At 40.8% G+C, this 19,855-nt stretch overlaps 1 protein-coding gene across 5 annotated transcripts in view; it reads right to left on the reverse strand.

Annotated features, from left to right (window-relative positions):
* Positions 1–8,534: 8,534 nt before the first annotated feature.
* COG3 (component of oligomeric golgi complex 3) overlaps positions 8,535–19,855 on the reverse strand; it is a 31,629-nt gene continuing 20,308 nt past the window's right edge. For 4 of the 5 annotated variants that reach the window (XM_053970498.1, XM_053970497.1, XM_053970499.1 and 1 more), the window contains 7 exons: positions 18,291–18,411; positions 15,894–15,982; positions 15,662–15,796; positions 14,581–14,656; positions 13,001–13,128; positions 12,331–12,429; positions 9,149–11,032 (listed from right to left, as the gene is read on the reverse strand). In XM_053970498.1, coding sequence (XP_053826473.1) covers positions 11,003–11,032; positions 12,331–12,429; positions 13,001–13,128; positions 14,581–14,656; positions 15,662–15,796; positions 15,894–15,982; positions 18,291–18,411 — 678 coding nt within the window. In that variant the 3' untranslated portion in view covers positions 9,149–11,002. Of the gene's footprint in view, positions 8,857–9,148; positions 11,033–12,330; positions 12,430–13,000; positions 13,129–14,580; positions 14,657–15,661; positions 15,797–15,893; positions 15,983–18,290; positions 18,412–19,855 lie in introns of those variants that run through there. The other variant, XR_008435730.1, reaches the window with a different exon arrangement.

Here is a 19,855-nt window from a genome sequence, read left to right on the forward strand (position 1 = left end):
GTCTCTCTCAACAGGAGGTTTTGGGGAGGAATGAATAATAAATAACAACTCTTCTCACCACCAGAAAGGCAGATGTGGATGGTAGGCAGAACACAGCTTTTGTACAAGCAGCAGTGGCAGCAGCCTGTGTAACCCGGCCAGCACAAAGCCACAGTACCTGCAAATAAAGCTGGAGTAAGATGCAAAATACACAGGTGCCATTCATTGGTCCTGGTAGCACCAGGGTTTGTGCTGTCAGCCCACACAGCTCTGGACCACAGCTGGTTGACAGATAAGAAAAACCCATCTGGAAAGAAACCTGGGAAAAGATGGGCTGGACTTGGGTGAATACTACAGAGAGGAAAAAGGCCCTTAAGGCTAAACCAGACTTGCAGTGCTTTTGAGCCATTATCACAGAATCACAGAATGGCAGCATGGTTTGGGTTGGAAGGGACATTAATGATCATGTAATTCCAATCACCTAGTTCCAATCCCTTCACCATGGGCAGTGACACCTTCCACTAGATCAGGTTGCTCACAGCTTCATTCAGCCTGGCCTTGAACATTTCCAGTGGTGGGGCATCCACAGCTTCTCTGAACAATCTGTTCCAAGTGCTTCATCACCCTCACAGTAAAGAATTGCTTCCTAATACCTAATCTAAACTCTCTGACAGTTTAAAGCCATTCCCCCTTGTCGTATCACTACATGCCTTTAACAAAAGTTCCTTTCCAGCTCTCCTGAGTCCCCTTTAGGTACTGGAAGGCGCTGTAAGGTGTCCCTGGAGCCTTCTCTTCCCCAGGCTGAACGACAGGCTGGAGACAGGCTCTCTCAGCCTGTCTTCATAGGAGAGATGCTCCAGCCCTCTGACCATCTTTGTGGCCCTTCTCTGGAACAGGTCCATGTCTTTCCTGCTCTGAGGACCCCAGAGCTGGATGCAGCACTGCAGGTGGGGTCTCACCAGAGCAGAGCAGAGGGGCAGAATCCCCTCCCTCATCCTGATTTATTAAAGAAATATGGATATTGATCTAGTACCAATATCCAACTGTGACGGACAAAAACTCTCTAACAGTTTAAAATTAGAAAGTGTATGTTTATTGCAACGCCGGGCAGCCTGCGGGATAGCTCCCAAATACACACTTTCAAATGATTACAGAGTCCTTTTATCCACACCAGAATTGAATACCCAAAATACAAATACATATTCATAATTTAGCACATCCCATTCCTCGCTTCGTATGCTAATCATTTCAAAAGCTATTAAGCATGCGTAGTTTGTCCCTTTCATGGGGAGGGGTCCCAAAATGAAGAAGTAAATGAAGTCTTCCTCATTCTGACCTTTCTACCTTTTCAATGCAAATATGACAAATGAACCTTGGTAGAACTCCCATTCCTTGTCTTCAATTGATTTCAGAACAGAGGAGGCCCACAATTGTCTTATGTTCCTAAATGCTATTTGTCAGTTTCTATATTCTTCATTATAAACCCAGCTAACTAAACATTGTGTTGACAAGCAATCAATTATTAGTTAACTACTAACTCTAAACTTCATCAAGGCCTACTCACTTATTTTAATTAACTCTAGCAAGGCTTATCTCTAACTAAAATCTTAGCTCCTCTAAAATCTCTAGATCTCTTAAAGTTTATGTTTCAATCCTGCTGCCCCCACTGCTTTTGATGCAGCTCAGGACAGGTTTGGCTTTTTGGGCAGCAAGCGCACATTGCTGGGCCATATTGAGCTTCTTGTCAAACAACACCCCCAGGTCCTTCTCCTTAGGGCTGCTCACAATCCATTCTCTGCTTGGGAAATCCCCAGTCAGGAAGGAGGAGAGCTGGCCATAAATGTTGCCATTGCAGATGCTTTGCAAGTGCAGGCTTTACTTTCCAAAATGCAAATTTTCCAATTTCTCTTGAAGATTCTTCATATTAATGTTGTCTTAAAAACTGAGTGTGTCTTGACTTCTAATCTAGTTTCTCAGGGTTTTCTTTTTAAAGAAGAGACAGGAGCTGCTTTTTTAAAAATACTTTTTAAAGTTTTAAACCTTTAAAAAAGGCATAAAGCCTTTTTTTTTCCTCTTTTTTTTCCCCCACTTTCTCAGTGCTTCACAGGATGTTAAAAGAAGGCCAAATTCCCAAGTTGTCCACATTTTCATATGAAAAACAGCTACAACTTTCCATTGAGCTCTTAAGAAGGAAGTGTAAACATGTCAGCTGTGTTTATGTGGGAGCACAGATAAATATAACCTATGTTTCCTGTAATGTAAAAAATAAATAAATAAATAAATAAATAAATAAATAAATAAATAAATAAATATATACACCTTTATGAGAATTTATGAGAACAGTCTAGACCTACAGTAGCTGATCAGAAGGAATATCCCCAGGAAAATGTGAGTGTACCCATACTGTGTGAGCATGGCTGTAGCACAGGCTTTGTCCTGGCAAAAAGGGAGAGCGACTATCCCATGGCAGTGCCAGGGAAACAGACTCTACGCACCTCCATACCACTCACCTCTCTGCCCTCCAAACCAGGCTGCTCCATTCAAACTACCTAGCGGGGTCAGATCCAGGCTCCTCAGTTAGGAATCACAAGGAGAAGTGCTCCTGGTCCCAGGCCAAGAATTTAACAGCACAGGCAAAAGCTTTACAGGGTTTAGGCAGCCTTGAGTAAGGACATCACCACTGTGTCCAGTAAGGGATGGGGTATCCTGGGACATCCCCTCCAACCCAACTGCCAAGAGAAGCAGCACCCCAGGACCTGTTGTCCCAGCTTTGGTGACCTTGGAAGGGCAAGCAAGGACTGGAGTTCTGCCCAGTGAGCCAGGGGCTGGAAGGGATCTCCCTGACAGCTCCAGCCCCTGCAGCATGGCTCCTCTCTTCCTTGCCTGCTTCTCCTCTCCCTTCCCCAGCCAGGCAGCATTGCAGTTTCTGTCAGCATGCAAGACAATTACCTGTGATTTATCACACAATCAGTGATTTTGTTGGCTTTTTTATTTTGGACATAGAAGCACGTTATATTGCTCTCTACACTGAAATATAGAGGTAGCAAATCCGCCTGCCTATGACTGTCTGTCTTTTTAGCCTCATAAAAAGCCTGGAAAATGAAAGCAGGAACAAAATTGTCAGTTTGTTGCTTTTTTTGTTCCCCTCTACAAGCAGGAAGGAACTCTTAGCTATTCTGCAGTGCCAAAGCCTGCACCTTCAGGTTACTAAACTGGTGCCAAAGCTACAGCTGGAGTCACCCACTTCAAGCATACAAAATGCCTCCACCTGGGAGCTGCTGTGGACGAGTCCCTCAGGTCCCTGCCACAGACACAGCCTGAGCACTGTCCCTTTCTGCAAGTGAGAATTGGCTGCTGCATTAACAATGACCTCTCTGCTTCCCCCTCTCCTAGTTGCTCTCCATTCTTCCCAGAGAAGCAGGTGGTAATGCTGCTTATTTCTACTAGAAAGTATTAAACCCTGCTCCCTTGTAATGCTGGGAGCCAAGCCCTTAGCAAAGAAATGTTTCTATGTTCCTTGTCAGTACCTTGCAGGACAAATTACTCTTGTGTCTGATGAAAAGAGGGCCCTTAGCAAATTACATCATCAGAGAGCAGCTAATAACACAGAATAAAAAGAGTTATCTTTGTACATGGAAAGTGAAAACACAAAAGTGAAGGATGAGTTTTCCTCAATTATTTGAAAGGGTTTAATTAAACAGTAAGCAAATAAACAAAAATACCCAAGGCGAGGTAGAAAGCACAGAGTGAGATGGTCTTGCAGAGCTCTGGGGGTGGTACCAGTGGAGGGGGGAAGAAGGCCTGGGGCATCACATCCCCATCCCCTCTGTCCAGGCAGGCATCCCCACCACACTTCCACGAGGAGCCCCAGGTGGCCACAATGGAAAAATGTGGGCTTGTTACCTGCACCTGTGGGGGGAAGCTGCGATAGAGTTGGTTAGCTTTAGATCAACATTGCTGCTGGATTGTTTCTCATCTCCAGTGAGTGTTCCTCACTGAAAGAATGACTGAGGTGACCAATTTCTTGCAGTCTAAGTTGCTGTATGAGGTGAGTGATGACTTTAGTAAAAGCTGCAAGCATCTGAGCCATCAAATAATAATTTTTGACATCCCATTCCCAGTCTCCAAAGTTTCCCTTCAGAAAGCTCATATCTGGGGGAATCACTAAATCCCATCTCAATTTTACAAGTCCTCCTTGTGCTGAAGCTAATTAATGGACATCTTAAATGTCTAACCAGCTATTACAAATCATTTTAAATAGCTTTTGCAATAACGCTTCCATCAGACTCCTGCAGTCCTGCCGTTTGCCTGCAGACATGTTGGTGCTCCATCCATCACACAGCAGCCAGGTTTTACAGCCTGACACCGAGGAGATCCTGAGCAGCACTAAACCATCGCTGACGTGCCACCAGTCTCTCCCAACCTCACAGGACAGCACGCTTCCCATCGGTGTCAGCCACATGCTGGCTGCTGGCTCACCTTGATGCCTTAAGTTTTAGCTTTCATGTTTTCCAGGTTCTGTACTGCATTAGTACATAACTCTGAACTTCATATGAAGTGTTAGCAAGTTCTCTTCACAGTTTAGTTAGACAAAACAATCCCTTTCCAACCTGAGAACCAAGGACACCATTGCAGCTTCAGGCCCAAAAAGTGTAAACAACAGCAAATTGAGGAGAGCAATCTTCAAATTCAATCTTCAAACCTCAAATCTTCTCAAGGATGGGACTTCATAACCTCAAGCTGTAATTGGACAATTAACCCCAATATGTAACTGGACCAAAACTTATAAAAGTGTGAAAATTCATGACCCAGCATCCACCTTGGGTGGAGCCACGGCTGGGCTCTTGCACTGCCCAAGGTATATCCGTTTATAAATACTTACTTTATTCCTTTAATACTGTCTAGCCTCTTTTCTAGGTAGCCTCTCAAGGCATCAGCCTCAGAGCCGGGGCTGGCTGCTGCAACACACCCAGCCTCACCCAGCATCTGCAGATTAAGGGCAGTGTTAAGTGACCACTCTGATATTTGTGAATAGAATGTGATAGTTTTGATGGGAGGAAAAGAAAAATCTGACAGCTTGTCCTGCTTATGGACAGGCTCAGGCTTGCCCATAGCCAGTGCTGTAACACATCACAGATGCAAAGTTAGATTTTTATTTTTTTTTCCTGTTGTTTTTTTCCGAGCTGCCGCACAAGGTGACACTGAGGGAGACCAAGCCACTCTTGCAGCCTAGTGAGAAGCAGCTTCTTCATGCTTGGGCAGGAAAAACTCAGTGCAATACATGCTGTGTGCCACAGCTGGGGGATGGTCCAGCACCCAGAGCCCTCTACCCAGGCTGTCATGAGATGGAGAGCAACAATTTGTATTTGTATGTAAATATGGGCTGTTTTCCCTCACATGCTGCCTTTCCCTCTCCTCTGTAGTTTGGCAGGGCCATTTCCCATACCCAGCCCCACACACAGCCATACATGCATGGAAGACCTCTTTTTAGGGACTTGCAGCTGTAGACGTGCAATAGGAAGAGAGGGACTGTGGAAAGATGACAGAGGTAAAAAAGATAACGGTGTGGAAGTTGCTGCAGAAAATACAGCTGCTACTCCCTGGATGGAGCACGGTCAGCATAGCCCACCTTCCACACACAACATAGCACAATCTAAAGGGGACTAAAGGGAGGGTGGAGCAGGGACACCAAGGCCAGGCTCTGTTGAAACCCTTGCAGAGGAGGGAACTCAGTGGTACTTTCCAGCTGATAAGCCCCTGAAAACAGCAGCTGAAAACCAAGAAAGATGTCTTGCTGTTGAATCAGCAACCGTAGTGAAATCTCTCTCCTTGACTGGCACATGTCCCCATCACACGTGTCCCAGCTTTTCTGGGGTGTTGGCAGACCAGATAAACACAAAGGGTTTGAGTTAATCTCCCCTTTTCACGTGACAGGGACTTACACACACACACAGCCCATACTCCACCCAAGGGGTTTTTCTGCCCTTCAGGGACTCATGGTTCTCCAAAGGGCCATCCAATTTCTGTAGTGTGCATTTACCAAAGGACAACAACTTACCAAAAAACAGCCCCTGACTTGATGCATCAGGTCCCAGAAGCAACTCTTGAATGGAAAAAATGGAAGTTTGGTCCAATTGCAGACAAAATGTGGTACCTGGGACCAGGAAGTTGTTTGGTCTAAATTCACCCAGGTATGTATTTCTCCCCAGGGCCACCCTGGACCCAGGTACTGGGATCTACTCGGGGCAGGAAGGGGCCACCAGAAGCGCTGATCTGACTTGACTTCAGCCAGCACTCTCACAGCCCTCCTTTCCAGTCCATCACCATGGTACAGAAAGGCCACATCACCATTAAGGTTCAAACTGACTTACTGTCTCTCAGGCACAGCAATCCTGTCTGTTTCAATGTGGAGTCCCAGCTCCTGGTGAGCACTTGCTGTGATATCCCTGCCTGATCAGCTCCTGCCTACCAGCTCCTTGGAGAGCAGCAAGGGAACCACCCAGTGGAGATAAACCTGGGACTGCTACATGGGACTGGTCACAAATTTTCATGCAGAAAAATAACTTGTTTCATTCAAAACCAAATTTCCTGCCTGTCTGACTCTTAATGAAATTCCCTCCTGGGAAAGCAATAAGAGGAGTTGAGATGCTGTCATTGAAAGGTAAGAACAACACTCACAAATCCATTTTGAAACACTGTTTCTTTTCAAAGCATTAATATTAAATGTCAATATAAGCACAAAGCTTCTGATTTTATCTGAACAGCATTCCACTTAACATGAAACAAGTACACGGGGAGAACACCACCAAAATCCTTTGGTATTTGTTGTCACCCACTCAGGTTTCCCACCTCTGAGCCTTAGAGGTGGAAATGCTGTTCTGGCCAAAGTTGAGCCCTGCTCGGTGCCAGTGTGACTGTCCCAGCCTACTGGTGTGTAACCCTGTCCCTTACTAGAAGCAAACACAACTGGTCAGCACTGAAATCACATATTGCCCATGCTTGGTAGGGGGCTGAGGCTTCAGGGGGAAGGATTCAAGTTGTCTTCCCTAGTGCAGTCACAAACCAAATGTTGCCAGCCCTCACAGCAATGCTCTGTAAGTGGTCACAGGCACAGCGCTAATGGAAACAACCTCTGCAGTGCCTGTTCAGGAGGGTGGCAGTGAGCCAAGGCCCCAGGTGTGCAGATCATAAAGCTCTGGCTACTGCTCCTTGACTCCCAAAATTCAGACTTCTTCTCAAGACCTTCTGCTCTGTTAGATAAGGAAGTCATCTTCCTTGTCCCACTACTTCTGGGCAGCCCACTCCCATCTGAGCTGGCTCCAAGTCATGAGTTTAGTTCTTTGCTCCTCAGTCCCCTTGTGCTGGAAGAGGATCAGCTCCCAGGGGAAGCTGTAAGGGTTAGTGTGCTCCACGAGCATGAAGGGAAAGGGCACCCATGGCAGGTTGCATGGTGAAAGGCTGGGTTACAAGAGATGCAAAATGCTCTCCCACTCAGTCCCCCCTCAGAGAGTTTAGCATTACCATCCTTCACTCTGCACAGGCTCTCTTTGCAGCTGAAAGATCCAGAGAAAAGTCATCCACTTAGGTGGTCAGAAAGCAAAGAGGCCTCCTTCAGCCTAAAAACATTCAGCTCATGAGCCTGCTCTCCAATAATCAGTGTTGCAATACTTTTGACAATCTCTTTCTCAGTGATGTCACTCCTTGCATTTTGTTATCTTCTACCTGCATGAAATACTGAAACGCAAGAAATTAGTGCTCACAGCAAGCAGTCACATCAGCATTTCAGACCAACTTTTCCCTTATCAGGGTGGTAACAGTCACTTTGCAATAAAAACAAAGCTCCTTTCTTCAAGCTCACAATGCCCATCTGTGCACCAGGTCCTTGAAAGCAGGTTTGCCTCAGCTGACAGCATGTGATGGATCCCAGTCTGATCAGCAGGGCTACACACCAAATGCACAGTGCCTTGAAGCACATGGCTTCCACACTACAGCTGAGGAACTGGAAATTTGGGAACTGGTTGTGCCAAGTGTGACCAACCAGCTTTGGCTCTCAGCCAGAGACACCCGGGCTGGTGGCATGATTGGCCACCACTGAAAGGAACCAACTGATTCTCTTTTCCTTTTGTGCTATTTAGAGGTCATCAAATCAAACACCTGACTTGCTCCACACATCTTGGCTTGGTTTTAGGGCTCAATGAGGATGAAAATGCACAAGAGTAGGAGAAAACAGCATTTGTGGACAGAGCTGGATCTACCTGCAGTCACCAGGATTTGCTTCAGCAGCACAGACTCTTCCCCCTTTTCACACCCACATCACCCACAAATCCAAATACGCAGTTTCAGAAAAGAACTATTAGGTTCTGCTTGGAAAACACATGGCACAGCATAAGATTTTGCTGCAGGATTCACTGTTGTCCAAAAGCTGGCCAGGCATTCATGTCATCTGGATGCAATTGAAAGGGCCAGACCCCTAGAGAAGCCTCCAAGTGACCAGGAAGCTCTAGTCACACATCACTGCCCCAAACCTCTCAGATACAAGCCAAATACCAGAGGGAAGGAGAGCTTTTACTTTGATAGTTCCATTCAAATGACATTGTGAAAGCCAGGGGTGAAGGGGAACTTCATGCTGACATTACAGGGGACAAACCACAAACTTCTGTATGATGTGTTTTACACCACCAAGGGCCATAAGAGCAATACAGGGTAATGAGAAACGCTGGGTAGGTGAGTCTGTGAGTAACCTGGCAAGAACAGTCATCAAAAACAGTAACGCTTGTGTTTTCTGCCACCAGCTGCCAAGCTCTCTTAGTAAAAGCCAACTTAGCTAAAATATGTTCTTGTATTACAGTTGTGGTTCACAGTTGTGGTTTCTTCCTCCTAACAAAAGGAGGAAAGAGACCATTTAGTCACACAAGACTGCTTATCAGTAAAGAAAATACAAATTTACTTTTATTATAACCATAAAGAGGCATTAATTTCACAATTAGCTGTACATTCAGCACTCAGGTATATCTGTCCCAAATAAATTCAATTTTCTTACTGCTAAAAAAAGAACACTTCTCAGCAATGCACAACCTGTGCTTATTAGGATGTTTATTGTCTTTGTATTGCAGTTATCTTGACAGACAAGTCTCAGGATACAGAATAAAGCTTTACTCTTGGACCAAAATAGGAGGCAACATTTTTATTTAAAAAAATTAAAAACAGCAAGTTTCTAGTCAGATAATATAAAGCATCTTAAATTAATCTTTTGAAACTATTTACACTATTTGTAAACGTAAATATCTGAAACTGTACATGTTTAAACAAATGTTCATTTAGCAAACAGGCTGTATAAACTGATTGCTCTTCTAATCCTTCCACCAGCTGTCCTAGAGCTGTCTGGGTACTCTAAGAGAGAAAAAGATCCCAAGCACAAGAGCAACTACTGTCATGGTTTACCCTTCACAACTTTTCTGTACAATGTCTGTATTAAGTTAGTCATAACTCTGTACAGTGACCATGCAGTCCTTCTGAAAAAACGTATAAAAAAACAAATATACATATATTACAATGCACTGGACATTATTTTACAGCCTGTGTTTCTACATAAGTAAAGGGAGAGGGTAAGTTTTTCTCCTTTTTAGTTCCTTTACTTAATTTTTAAGGAGTCATGTAAGGTCCTATGAGTACCATTTGTGTATTTCAGCACCACTGCTGTAACACCTCTTGTGGTAGCTTTCAGTCCTACCTTCTTATACTCCAGCCTTGTTATTTATATCAGGAAAATTATTAAATCAAAATATCACTAATGTGCAAGGAAATTTCTTCATATTCAAATGTACAGAACAGGCTTTATAAATAAGTTAAAAATCTGTCACATCACCCAGTACATTTTCATTTTGCAGTGCTGCACAATGAAGATTTACACACTGAGGGACCCTGAAGTGTTCATTCCATTAAGAGCCAGGCATTTAGCATCCAGCTTTCCACACTAATGTCCAATTAATGCTCACTCAACAGCGTGCACTGTTTACCAGTTACCAAGTACTTATCCTCTCTTTACAATGCAGATTTGACAGCCTTGCACATCAGTTTCAGGCATCCCCATATCCCTGATTAGCACTTTCTCCACGCACAAAGGCTGTGCAAGTTCCAGACCCCGTTCCCACTTTAAACAATGTGACACCACCATCTGATCTTGAGAAAGGCAAAAAAACCAACTCTGACCTAAAATTAGATTGCTGAAAACCTCAACGCTAAGCACTGCTGTAAAAAGCATCTGAAATCATGCAGTTCACTCAGAAACAACAGAGATTGAGTTGCACAGCTTTCCATTGCAAATCCCAAGGATCTGAGATGCTTCACATGGAGAAAGGCTAGAGTATGACACTTCAGGTCAGACCTCACAGACTGCCCATCCACTGTTTCAAGAAAGACTTCACATGTAGGAAATTAAGTTTTCCCAAACAAGAACCTCTGAATTACTTTCAAGCATGTGGTGGATTACCAGGATTTTTGGAAAAGTTAGAGAAAAACTCAGAGCATGCCTGCTTAAGTAAAACTGTCATACCAATATGGTCATCTCCCAAATCTCACAAATATCTGTTGCTGCATTCATTTGATTCCCTGCACTATATTTCCAGCATCTACTTGAAAGTGTGACTTTCCATTGCATATATCAACTCATTAAGAGAAAGCAAGAATGGTTTTTATGCTAAAAAAATAAACAAAAAAGGTTTTCAATTTTGAAAATATCTGGAAAAGGCAGTAATTGAGCTTCCAAAAGAGTGATTAGTAAAGGGGTTTTTGTTTCATTTTCTTCTGCCCACTGCTCAAGCCAGTGAACAGGAAGACCTTTACCAAATCAACAAACCTGTTCATTTTGGGTGTTTTCCCTAAAACAGAGTTAAGCAGCCAGATAGTTTTGATGCAGACTGGACTACACAGTGGGATCCTCCGTTTACTTCAAGCAAATGTCTCTGCAGTCCCTTCACTCCCTGGTATTTGGCTGAAGCTTATTCTAAGCAGCCTCACTGTTGGGCTACTTGGACATCGACAACAGCAAGTTCACCTGAAAGACAAAATGAAAGCCTACATTAGACAGAGTAGCCAAGTTTTAGATCTGATATGTCATATTTTAACCTTTAAACAGGATTCCTAGGAAGCACATTAATCAGAAGACAGTTACAAAACAACAGCCAAAATTTCCAGTCAAATGCCTACTCACAGGCTTTTTAACATGCAACTGATGACCATGCTGACCACTCATTTCAGCAGTCACAAACTACTGTGATAAACTTCCTAAGATAACTTCATGTGTTGTCAAGAAACTCCAAAAAACACTGACAAAAAATGTTACCATTCATCTCAAATATCTGAAACACGCTTGGGATCCTTCACAGTACTTGTTTCCCATAGATTACAATACGGTTTCCCACACACTTCAGTTTGTAGGATAAGTGATCCTAAGGTTCATCAGATAAATAATGAGAGGAAGCCATCTGGATAACCTCACCTCCTTATGATGCATCACTCCCACTCCAGGACAGTGCTCCAGGACAGTTATCACACATTCCTGTGGCCACACATACTGCAGGCAACATCCTCTAATCCATAAACTAGATTACCTGTTTAAACCATCCTGTGCTAATCAAGATGCTACCTACACTCCCTAGACTACTAAGGTCAAAGTGACATTTTTAAAAGCCTACTTGGTTTCTGACAGAGAATCCTAATAGAGGTAATTCTTAACCCAAATTATTACAGACAATGTAGGGTTACACTTCCATAAACATCTGCACATTTTCTCACTACAATCCACTTTAAATGCACTCTAGTAATTCATTCTCATGTTTCCTAAATGTAAAAGCTGCTGCTTTTTGTATTTGTCAAAAGAAATAATGCCTTCAAATGCACAGGTTTTTTTAAGGTATATGCACTGGCTTTGATACCTTTCCAAGAAGCCAATGCCAGGAAATGGCAAGACTCTTCTACAACTCAATCCTGTACAACTCAATCCCCAGCAACATCAATCAGCACCTTGGTTTAAGAAAATCTATTAGACATTAATTAAAAAACCTACCAAACAAAGTCCCCTCCTAGCTGAGAGTCTTAAGATCAGATCAAACCCAAAATTTAATTATCCAGGATTAAGGGGGATAAGAAATAAATAATGATTCTGAACATTGGAAAAACAAAAAAACAAAACAAAACAAAACAAAACAAAACAAAAAAAACCAAAAAAAAAACCCACAAAAAACCAAAAAAAAACCAAACAAAAAAACCCAAAAAAAACCCCAAAAAATCTATGTTTATAAAAGCCAGTCACATGAAAGAGCAACTGATAAAACAGGGAGCTTCAATATATACCTGTTCCATTGAAGGACAAGCTATGATCTGGAGGTCTTCATTACTAAATTCTTCCTTTAACAGAGCATGGAGTTTCTGGAACATTTGCTGAATGTTATTCTTTTAAAGGAAAGAAGAAAAAAAAATCAATATTAAAAAACACAACACCCATTTTAAACCAGAACAAACACAATGTACATGGAATAGCTACTGAAGTGACCAGGTAGGGAGAAGCAGTCAAGCTTCAAGAACCTTTTTCTAAAACAAGCCCCAAAACAGCTACAGGAATCCACACTAGTCATGAGATAAAAACTTCAGCTTAGATGTGCTAAAGTGAAACACCGAGTCATAAAGACTTAACCTGGAAACTTAAAACTCAAGCTTGGCTCTCCTGGTTGTTTACAGCAGGTTTTCCACTGAATCTGTATCACCCTCTCTGCCTCTGGTGCTCTTACCCATGCATAACTGACCAAAATCAACTGGTTGGTGTGGGACAGAGTTAATTTTCCTTATGGCAGCTCATTTGGTGCCAGGTGGAAGATGTACACAATAAAGAGCAGCAGTTACTTCCCTGTAATATCTGTGTGTTGCATAGTACAAGCAAGAACAGTACAGCTGTTTGGATTTGGCTTTTTTAAGCTAAAGATATCACCATGAAACATCTACAGGAAAACATGACAGCAATACTCACCCTGACTGGCTTAAACAGAATTAATTCTGTATCTTTATTGGACAAGTATAAGGACATGCTTCGTAAAGTTGATGGCAACTTTGTTTTTATTGTCTTGTAAGTGGAAGAGACCAGATCGTTGATCTTTGCTGAAAGTAAAAGAAAATATGTGTAATAGGCTAAAATGAAGTTCTGCTTGGCTGAAACCTATACTCCAGAAAATCACCTCCACTCTCCTGGGGCAGATCATTACCAGAGGTTTGAGTGGAAGGGAGAGAGGGGGCGCTGGGCTGTGCAGTGTCAAACCCATCACAGGACCACAGCTTGCCAGACACTGCTTCCTTTCCCTGCAGAAAATGCACCCATCCCATTTCTGAAAGCCACCACATCCTCCTGAGGTTTCTGAAATCACAGCCCTCCAATAGAAACTAAGTTCTACATAGGCTCCCTCCCAGAAAACTTACCTGGAAAAGCAACTGCTGGGAAACAGTGCTAGCAAAGAGAATAGAATATTACAAATCCTCCTTACTGGTTATAGGCCATGTCTATGAGAGGAAAGCCTGCACAGAAATCTGAATTTTGAATTAACCAGACAGGAATCCTCTGTCAGACAAGACCTTCTTTCTTTATTGATAGGAATTTTAATGATTTTACAAGATCACTGCCTAAAGGCCAGGGGGAAAATACATTTTACAGTTTTAAAGTACTGGAATTAAAATCCTATGTGGGTTTTTAACCCCCTCAACTTCTGCCACATCTGAATTTTCTGCCTAGTCCCACTTCCCAGACAAATGACTCCAGGAAACAGCAGAAGCTCTGCTTCGATTTGCTTCTACACACATAATTATCTCCAAACAAACATTAAAAATACTCCTGAAGAAGTGAGAGATATTAAGTAGAACCCCGAGTTAGCCCTTGAGAGTGTATGACCCATGGAGCAGCACTGAATTATGTATGACCATGGCTGGCTTTGCATCTTAAGAATATGATGCAACAGAAGGTTCCAGTGTATGATTTGGAATAATCAGATTTTTTAATCCAGAATCACAACTCTGTAAAGTGAAGAGCAAAATAACCAAGGAGCATCTAAAACTGCTCCAAATGTTCCTATGAAGTGTTCACAATTGAATTTTTAAAAAAGAGGGAAACAAACCCAGATTCCATTTTTGCATGGGGACAGTAAAACTGAAAACAAAGTAAATACCAAATGTACAGACAAGAAGGGCTTCAATGAGGATTCATTCTTTCCTACAAAAGTAAAAGCTTTATCACTATGTAATTAATTAATTCCTTAAGCACATTCTGTATGCAGTTGCAGAAATGCTGTTTACATGCAAGAACAATCACGGCTTGAGAAATCCTCAAGGCATTCACCTACTGCACCAATTAAACACATATTCTGAAGTTTGTGAGGTTTTTAGAGCTGGCTTAAGACATTTCAAATAGCACGGGCTCAAATGTAAGCCAGGATTTGCAAGAAAAAAGTAGACAGTTCTTTTATGTAGAATTTTTCAAAATCAATCACAAGTCTTTCAATCCAAGTTATTCTGACCACCTCTTCAGATTCCTAGTATTACATGAATATAAACCAAAGTAAATACCTGGTTGTGCCCAAGGTTGCTGTGAAAGGCTGTAATTGGGACCTCCTTGAGTGGCCATTGTTTTTAAAGCAGCTACCTAAAACAAGTAAAATCAACAAAATGATGTTTCTTTCAGTTGAGTTCACAATAAAATGACCAATAAAAATTGCACAACTCTCTTAAGACACCACAGTGTACAGAATCTCCACTGCTCTGTCTCTTCCATGACCTGACTTAACAACACACAGGGGAAGCAGCTTGACAGAAATGCAATTCAAAATTACAACCGTGATCAATTCTTGAAAGTAAAATTCAAAATGGGATTAAATTTACAAAGATGCTTAGGCACCTAAGGATACAAAACCTCAAAAGAGACTTATCCTTAAGCAGCTTAGTCAAACTCCCCAGATTCCCAAAGAATCACTGAGATCACTCAGACAATCAGCCAATCTCACCAGTTACCCATCTGTATTTTAGGCATGCCACTGACCCCTACCCCAGCATGACAGGCATGAGTAAATTTAATACTGTAATCTTCTAAATTCTCAAAAAATCAGCAGGTGGGATATCTGCAGTCCATGCAATGCTGTAGCCCCAGTTTCTGAGAGGTCATGTCACTTATTCTCAGGATCTAAGGTTCAGAATAGATCCTGTTGAGAGGTTTTCTCACTAGAAATCCTGACCTCTAGAGCAGGTCTAGAAAGAAATGTATTGTGACAAGGCAGCTTATACTCTAAGACCTCTCTCAAGAACACACATGACCCAAGACTGTTTTTGAAGGCTTACAAATGCAATCAAAGTAGTTCCTGCAAAAAGAAAAGCTCCTGCCAACCTTCACACACCTGTTACAATTCAAGGAAAAATTAAAGCTTCTTGATCAAAGAACACAAGGGTTGCTTGTAAAAACAAACTATGACATGTTCCTTTAACCTATTAATCTCAAAAATGCTTGGAAAATGGCTGTTGTAACTTAAAGGAAAGCACATTATCTTCAGCTAATCACACAGCACTAGCAGATTGTCATATACTCAATTTAAATACCAATTCCCTTATCCTACCAGTACTTCAGCTAGGTTATAACAAACATGCAACACATTTGTACCTTTGTCATGAACTCCTCCAGCTGGTCTATAAACTGTTTGGTTTGCTGCTGAATAAACTGCTCACAAGCTGATTTCAGATGACGATCTACGTCTTTCTTGGAGTCAATATAATGTTCTCTGATTTCTGGAGTACCCTTGAACAAGAGAACAACAATTCTCTTTTTACTTGCCAGAGATCACCACACACTTAAATGACCCAATATTTCTTAATGCAATAAGACTCTGCATTACCTCCAGTAAGAACTGTATCAAGGCATTGTTGCTGTTCAGTCTAAAAAATCTTGAAACTGCCTTAGGATTCAGGATTTTAAATGCTGCATCTGTGAATCAGAAAGTCACTCACACTGTAAGTCAATGCCACTCAGCTCCAGGAACTACAAACTCTAATCACTCATTTATGCATAAAAAATAGCCCAGCATGAATGATTATGACTACAACATTAATGACTCTAGCACTGCTCAGACTGGATGCACAAATGCACATGCACAGAAGCACACCAAGTTTAATTCATTACTTTTCAATGGCATCTATGGTACACCTGTACCTAACAGTCACACAGTCTAAACAGATAAAATACATTACAAGAAACTAACAAGATGCTGATATCAACTGCAGTGCTATAAGCATGAAAATTATGTGAGCTCTCTTCTTCTTGTTACTGTAATCTACAAGTGGAAGGAAGACTTTTACGTAAACTATTTAGGCATTTATAAACAATATGCAAAATTTTGCACACATTGCCTGGGAAAACCATCTACAGTTGCATGAAATAACTTTTAATTGGCACTTTTTTCTTCTGTGCTTAGCTGTTTTAGTTAGGACTAAACAACAAAGCATCAAGGTTGATAAACTTTCATGTTTATGTTCTCTACACATAAGTCTCAAGAAGGAAAAGCAACAATGTCTGTAATTAACGCAAGATACTGAAATTACGCCTCTAGTCTCAACAGGATACTGTCCTGCTGAAATCTAGTCAAATTGGGAAAAAGAAAATTATTAGTTGCAGTATAGCTTTTTACCCTACTGTCAGCCATTTATAATCCTACACATCGATCTGCTTTTTTTTTTTTTTCATTTCAAATGGAATTCTGCACTCTGTATGAAACAAGGGGAGGGAATAAAGACGTAAGAGGAAAAGAAGTGTTTTCTGAGGCATTAAATAAAGAGAGAATACCAAATCTATAGGTTTGTAGATTTTGCACTGAACTAAGAATCTGCACTCCTATGCAGTGAAAGGTGAACATAGAGCAAGATTATTTTTTGTTCTCTGAATTTTTTTCTCAAGAATTTGAGAAATTCCAAAGATTTCCCAAATTCTTGATTAGAAGACTATGAGCTAGTCATTTTTCCTACCAAATATTTCAGTTACATGAACCTTAACATTATACTGCTTTAAAGAAATTGGGCAAAAGCATGACTTTTACAGTAAGCAGTACCACTTCATCTGTAAACACCAAATTAAATCTTAAACCTGTGTGCAGGAAATTTGGCTACACAAAAGTTTGACAGTAAAACTATTAGCCATATTATTTTTCTTCTACAACTCATCCCAAATATAAGAGCCCTACTGGCCTATGCTACACCACAGTAAGAATTAAGCACAACGTACATTTTTTCATCACCACTACCACCACCACCCAATGCAAAGGAAGTGTTCTCCATTACTTACCACTACTACCTGCAAAGCACTGGCTGGCACAAAAATTTATTCCATTAAATGAATATGGAGAACAAACTTGTGTGTCAGCCAGGACAAGACACCAAAAGGATGTATTTGCCCTTTAACCTCCAGTCAACTAGAAGCCACTCAACAGGTAGGAGGTTTCATTGATGTTCAAATGCAACAAGTGAAATGGTTAGTGTAAGAAATGCTTGCTTCAGAGTTAAGACTGCAGCATATTAGCAGGAAAGAGAAGTTACTTCTTCAGCTTTCTCTTCTGGAATGGAAGGAGGGAAATTTGACATGCTTCCAATAATTTTTCCCATTATCCTTACAACTTGGAAAGTGCATGACAGTTCAATTTTGTATTGAGAGCTTTTTTCCTGAATGTTATAAGGGAACAATAGTACAATTTCAAAAACCATCACCATGGCCACTACTTCTATTTTCCTACAAGAGACGTGCTTGCTACATAATACCATAATACCAATACTGTTTATTGAACTTGCAAAATAAGAAATCCTTCTCAAAACTAAAACCTCACAGAAAGGTCCAGGAAATCTTAATTTGCTCTAGCTAAGCTGACTAGGTATTGTTAAATTCACCTGCTAAGCAGCAGTAAAGGAAGATATTCCTTTAATGGGCCAGAAAAGAAGAAAGACAATTCTGTGCAATAGAAATGCAGATTACTTAGCTGTTCTTAAAAAAAGACTGGATAAATGAGTTAGGTCAGCAGTGAAAGCAGGCAAACGCATTTCATACAAAAATAAAGAATTTATTAGATGCATTTTGAATTGCCCACAGTAGGAGAATGGTTTTGTTGTTTTCCAGAAAAGCTAGGAACAAAGCAAGAGATTAGAAAAAGCATACAGGTCATTGCAAGTGAACATAAAATAAACCCAAAACTTTTGCTGGCACAAAGGGAGGACAATCCCATCCCATTCTGTAGCCAGCAGCTGTTTAGTACCTCTAGTTTTCTTAAGGTCCAGGGAAATTTCCTTAATGGTGAAATCAGTGTGGAAAGGAGCAATTTGTTCACGAAGAATCAGAAGGTGTTTTATTAAGAAAAGCTGTCCATCGACCTGGGTCTACAGCACAAGAGAAAGAACATGCATTACATGTAAAAAAAATACCCAAACAATTAAATGAGGAGCAAAGTTTCAACATTTCCACTTTTATTAGTTAACAAGCTTTTTCCATAAGTCTGTAGCGTGATTAACTACACTCTGGGATCAACAAATCCCACTTCTGTACTATTCCTAATACACTGCACTACAGAAGCATTACTTGCACTTTAATGGGATACTTTATTCCCATTTCTTAGAAGAATTAGATTACACAGCCATATTACTAAATGTCCTCATTAAGTAAAGGTATCCACTATTTGAAAGATACAAATTTATTCTTCTTCTGAGAGAGGAATTATTTCATGTAATTCATATAATTTATAGTTGAAAAACATGAGGTTCTGAATTTGCTTTCATCATTACAATGACTAAAAAAAGTCAGTGTTCCTGTAAATAATTTTAATTAACTCCGCTGTTCTGCAGAGGTCTTACAACACATTTTTCTCATGTCATTAAACACAAAGCTTAGTTAATTTCTAAACAGTACAGCAAAGACACAAAGAGTAAAAGAAGGCCAAGTTCACTCCATCTAAACGATCCGTTTTGCACTGCTTGTTATTTTAACTACATGCTTTATACTGTGTGCTGGTTTTAATCTTTAAAGTTCATGGCTCATTGAGGTAAAAGGAGGAGGACTCTAGAATTCAAATTTGCTTTTGCAAGCTGGAGGAGGACTTTCCTTGATATAATGTTAAATAAAACAGAAAAGAAGAAATCAGATTTAAATCTGCAGTTTCAACAAATAGAAATTTCACTAAAAATGAGTAGTGGAAAGGGCTTCTTGAGTTGTTTGGGCTTGGCTTTTTGTTTTTTTTTTTTAATTCTCATATGCATCATTTCACTAGATAACATTAAATTAACATGCATCAAGAACAAAGTGGTAGAGATCCTAGTTCTGGGCCAGCCTATTTAGGGTTCATTGCAGGATGAGTTTCATTCTCTGCAATACTTTTAAGTCAATGCTAACCAGGTACACAGTGCTGGAATTAATATTTAACTGCAGAATTCTGAAATCAGTTACACTGAAATCGTTATCTGCTCAAGTTAAAGGGAAGTGTAGCTTGCATTTCTTTTTAAAGATGCTATGTTTAACAGATTTTTTCAAAGGATGCTCAAAAGAGACACTTTAAAACAGATAATTTCCAATCAGAACTAAAACCCTTTTCATTACTAAATATTTACTGCTTATAAAAATCCAACAATTTTAGCCTACTAAGACTTTTCTTTTTTAATTCACTACCTGGTTGTTAGGAATTAGCAAATTACTACAGGATTTAAAGGAACTGTGACAGGAAAAAGAAAGTTTACTCCAACTACTTAAACACAGTTAAAGTTTAAATTACTTGATGAATCTGCGTTGAATTCTGAGCAATACATCAGATCAAACCTTTTGACATCATACAGT

Source organism: Vidua macroura, chromosome 2 (genome assembly GCF_024509145.1).
Source record: "Vidua macroura isolate BioBank_ID:100142 chromosome 2, ASM2450914v1, whole genome shotgun sequence".
NCBI classification, from domain to species: Eukaryota; Metazoa; Chordata; class Aves; order Passeriformes; family Viduidae; genus Vidua; species Vidua macroura.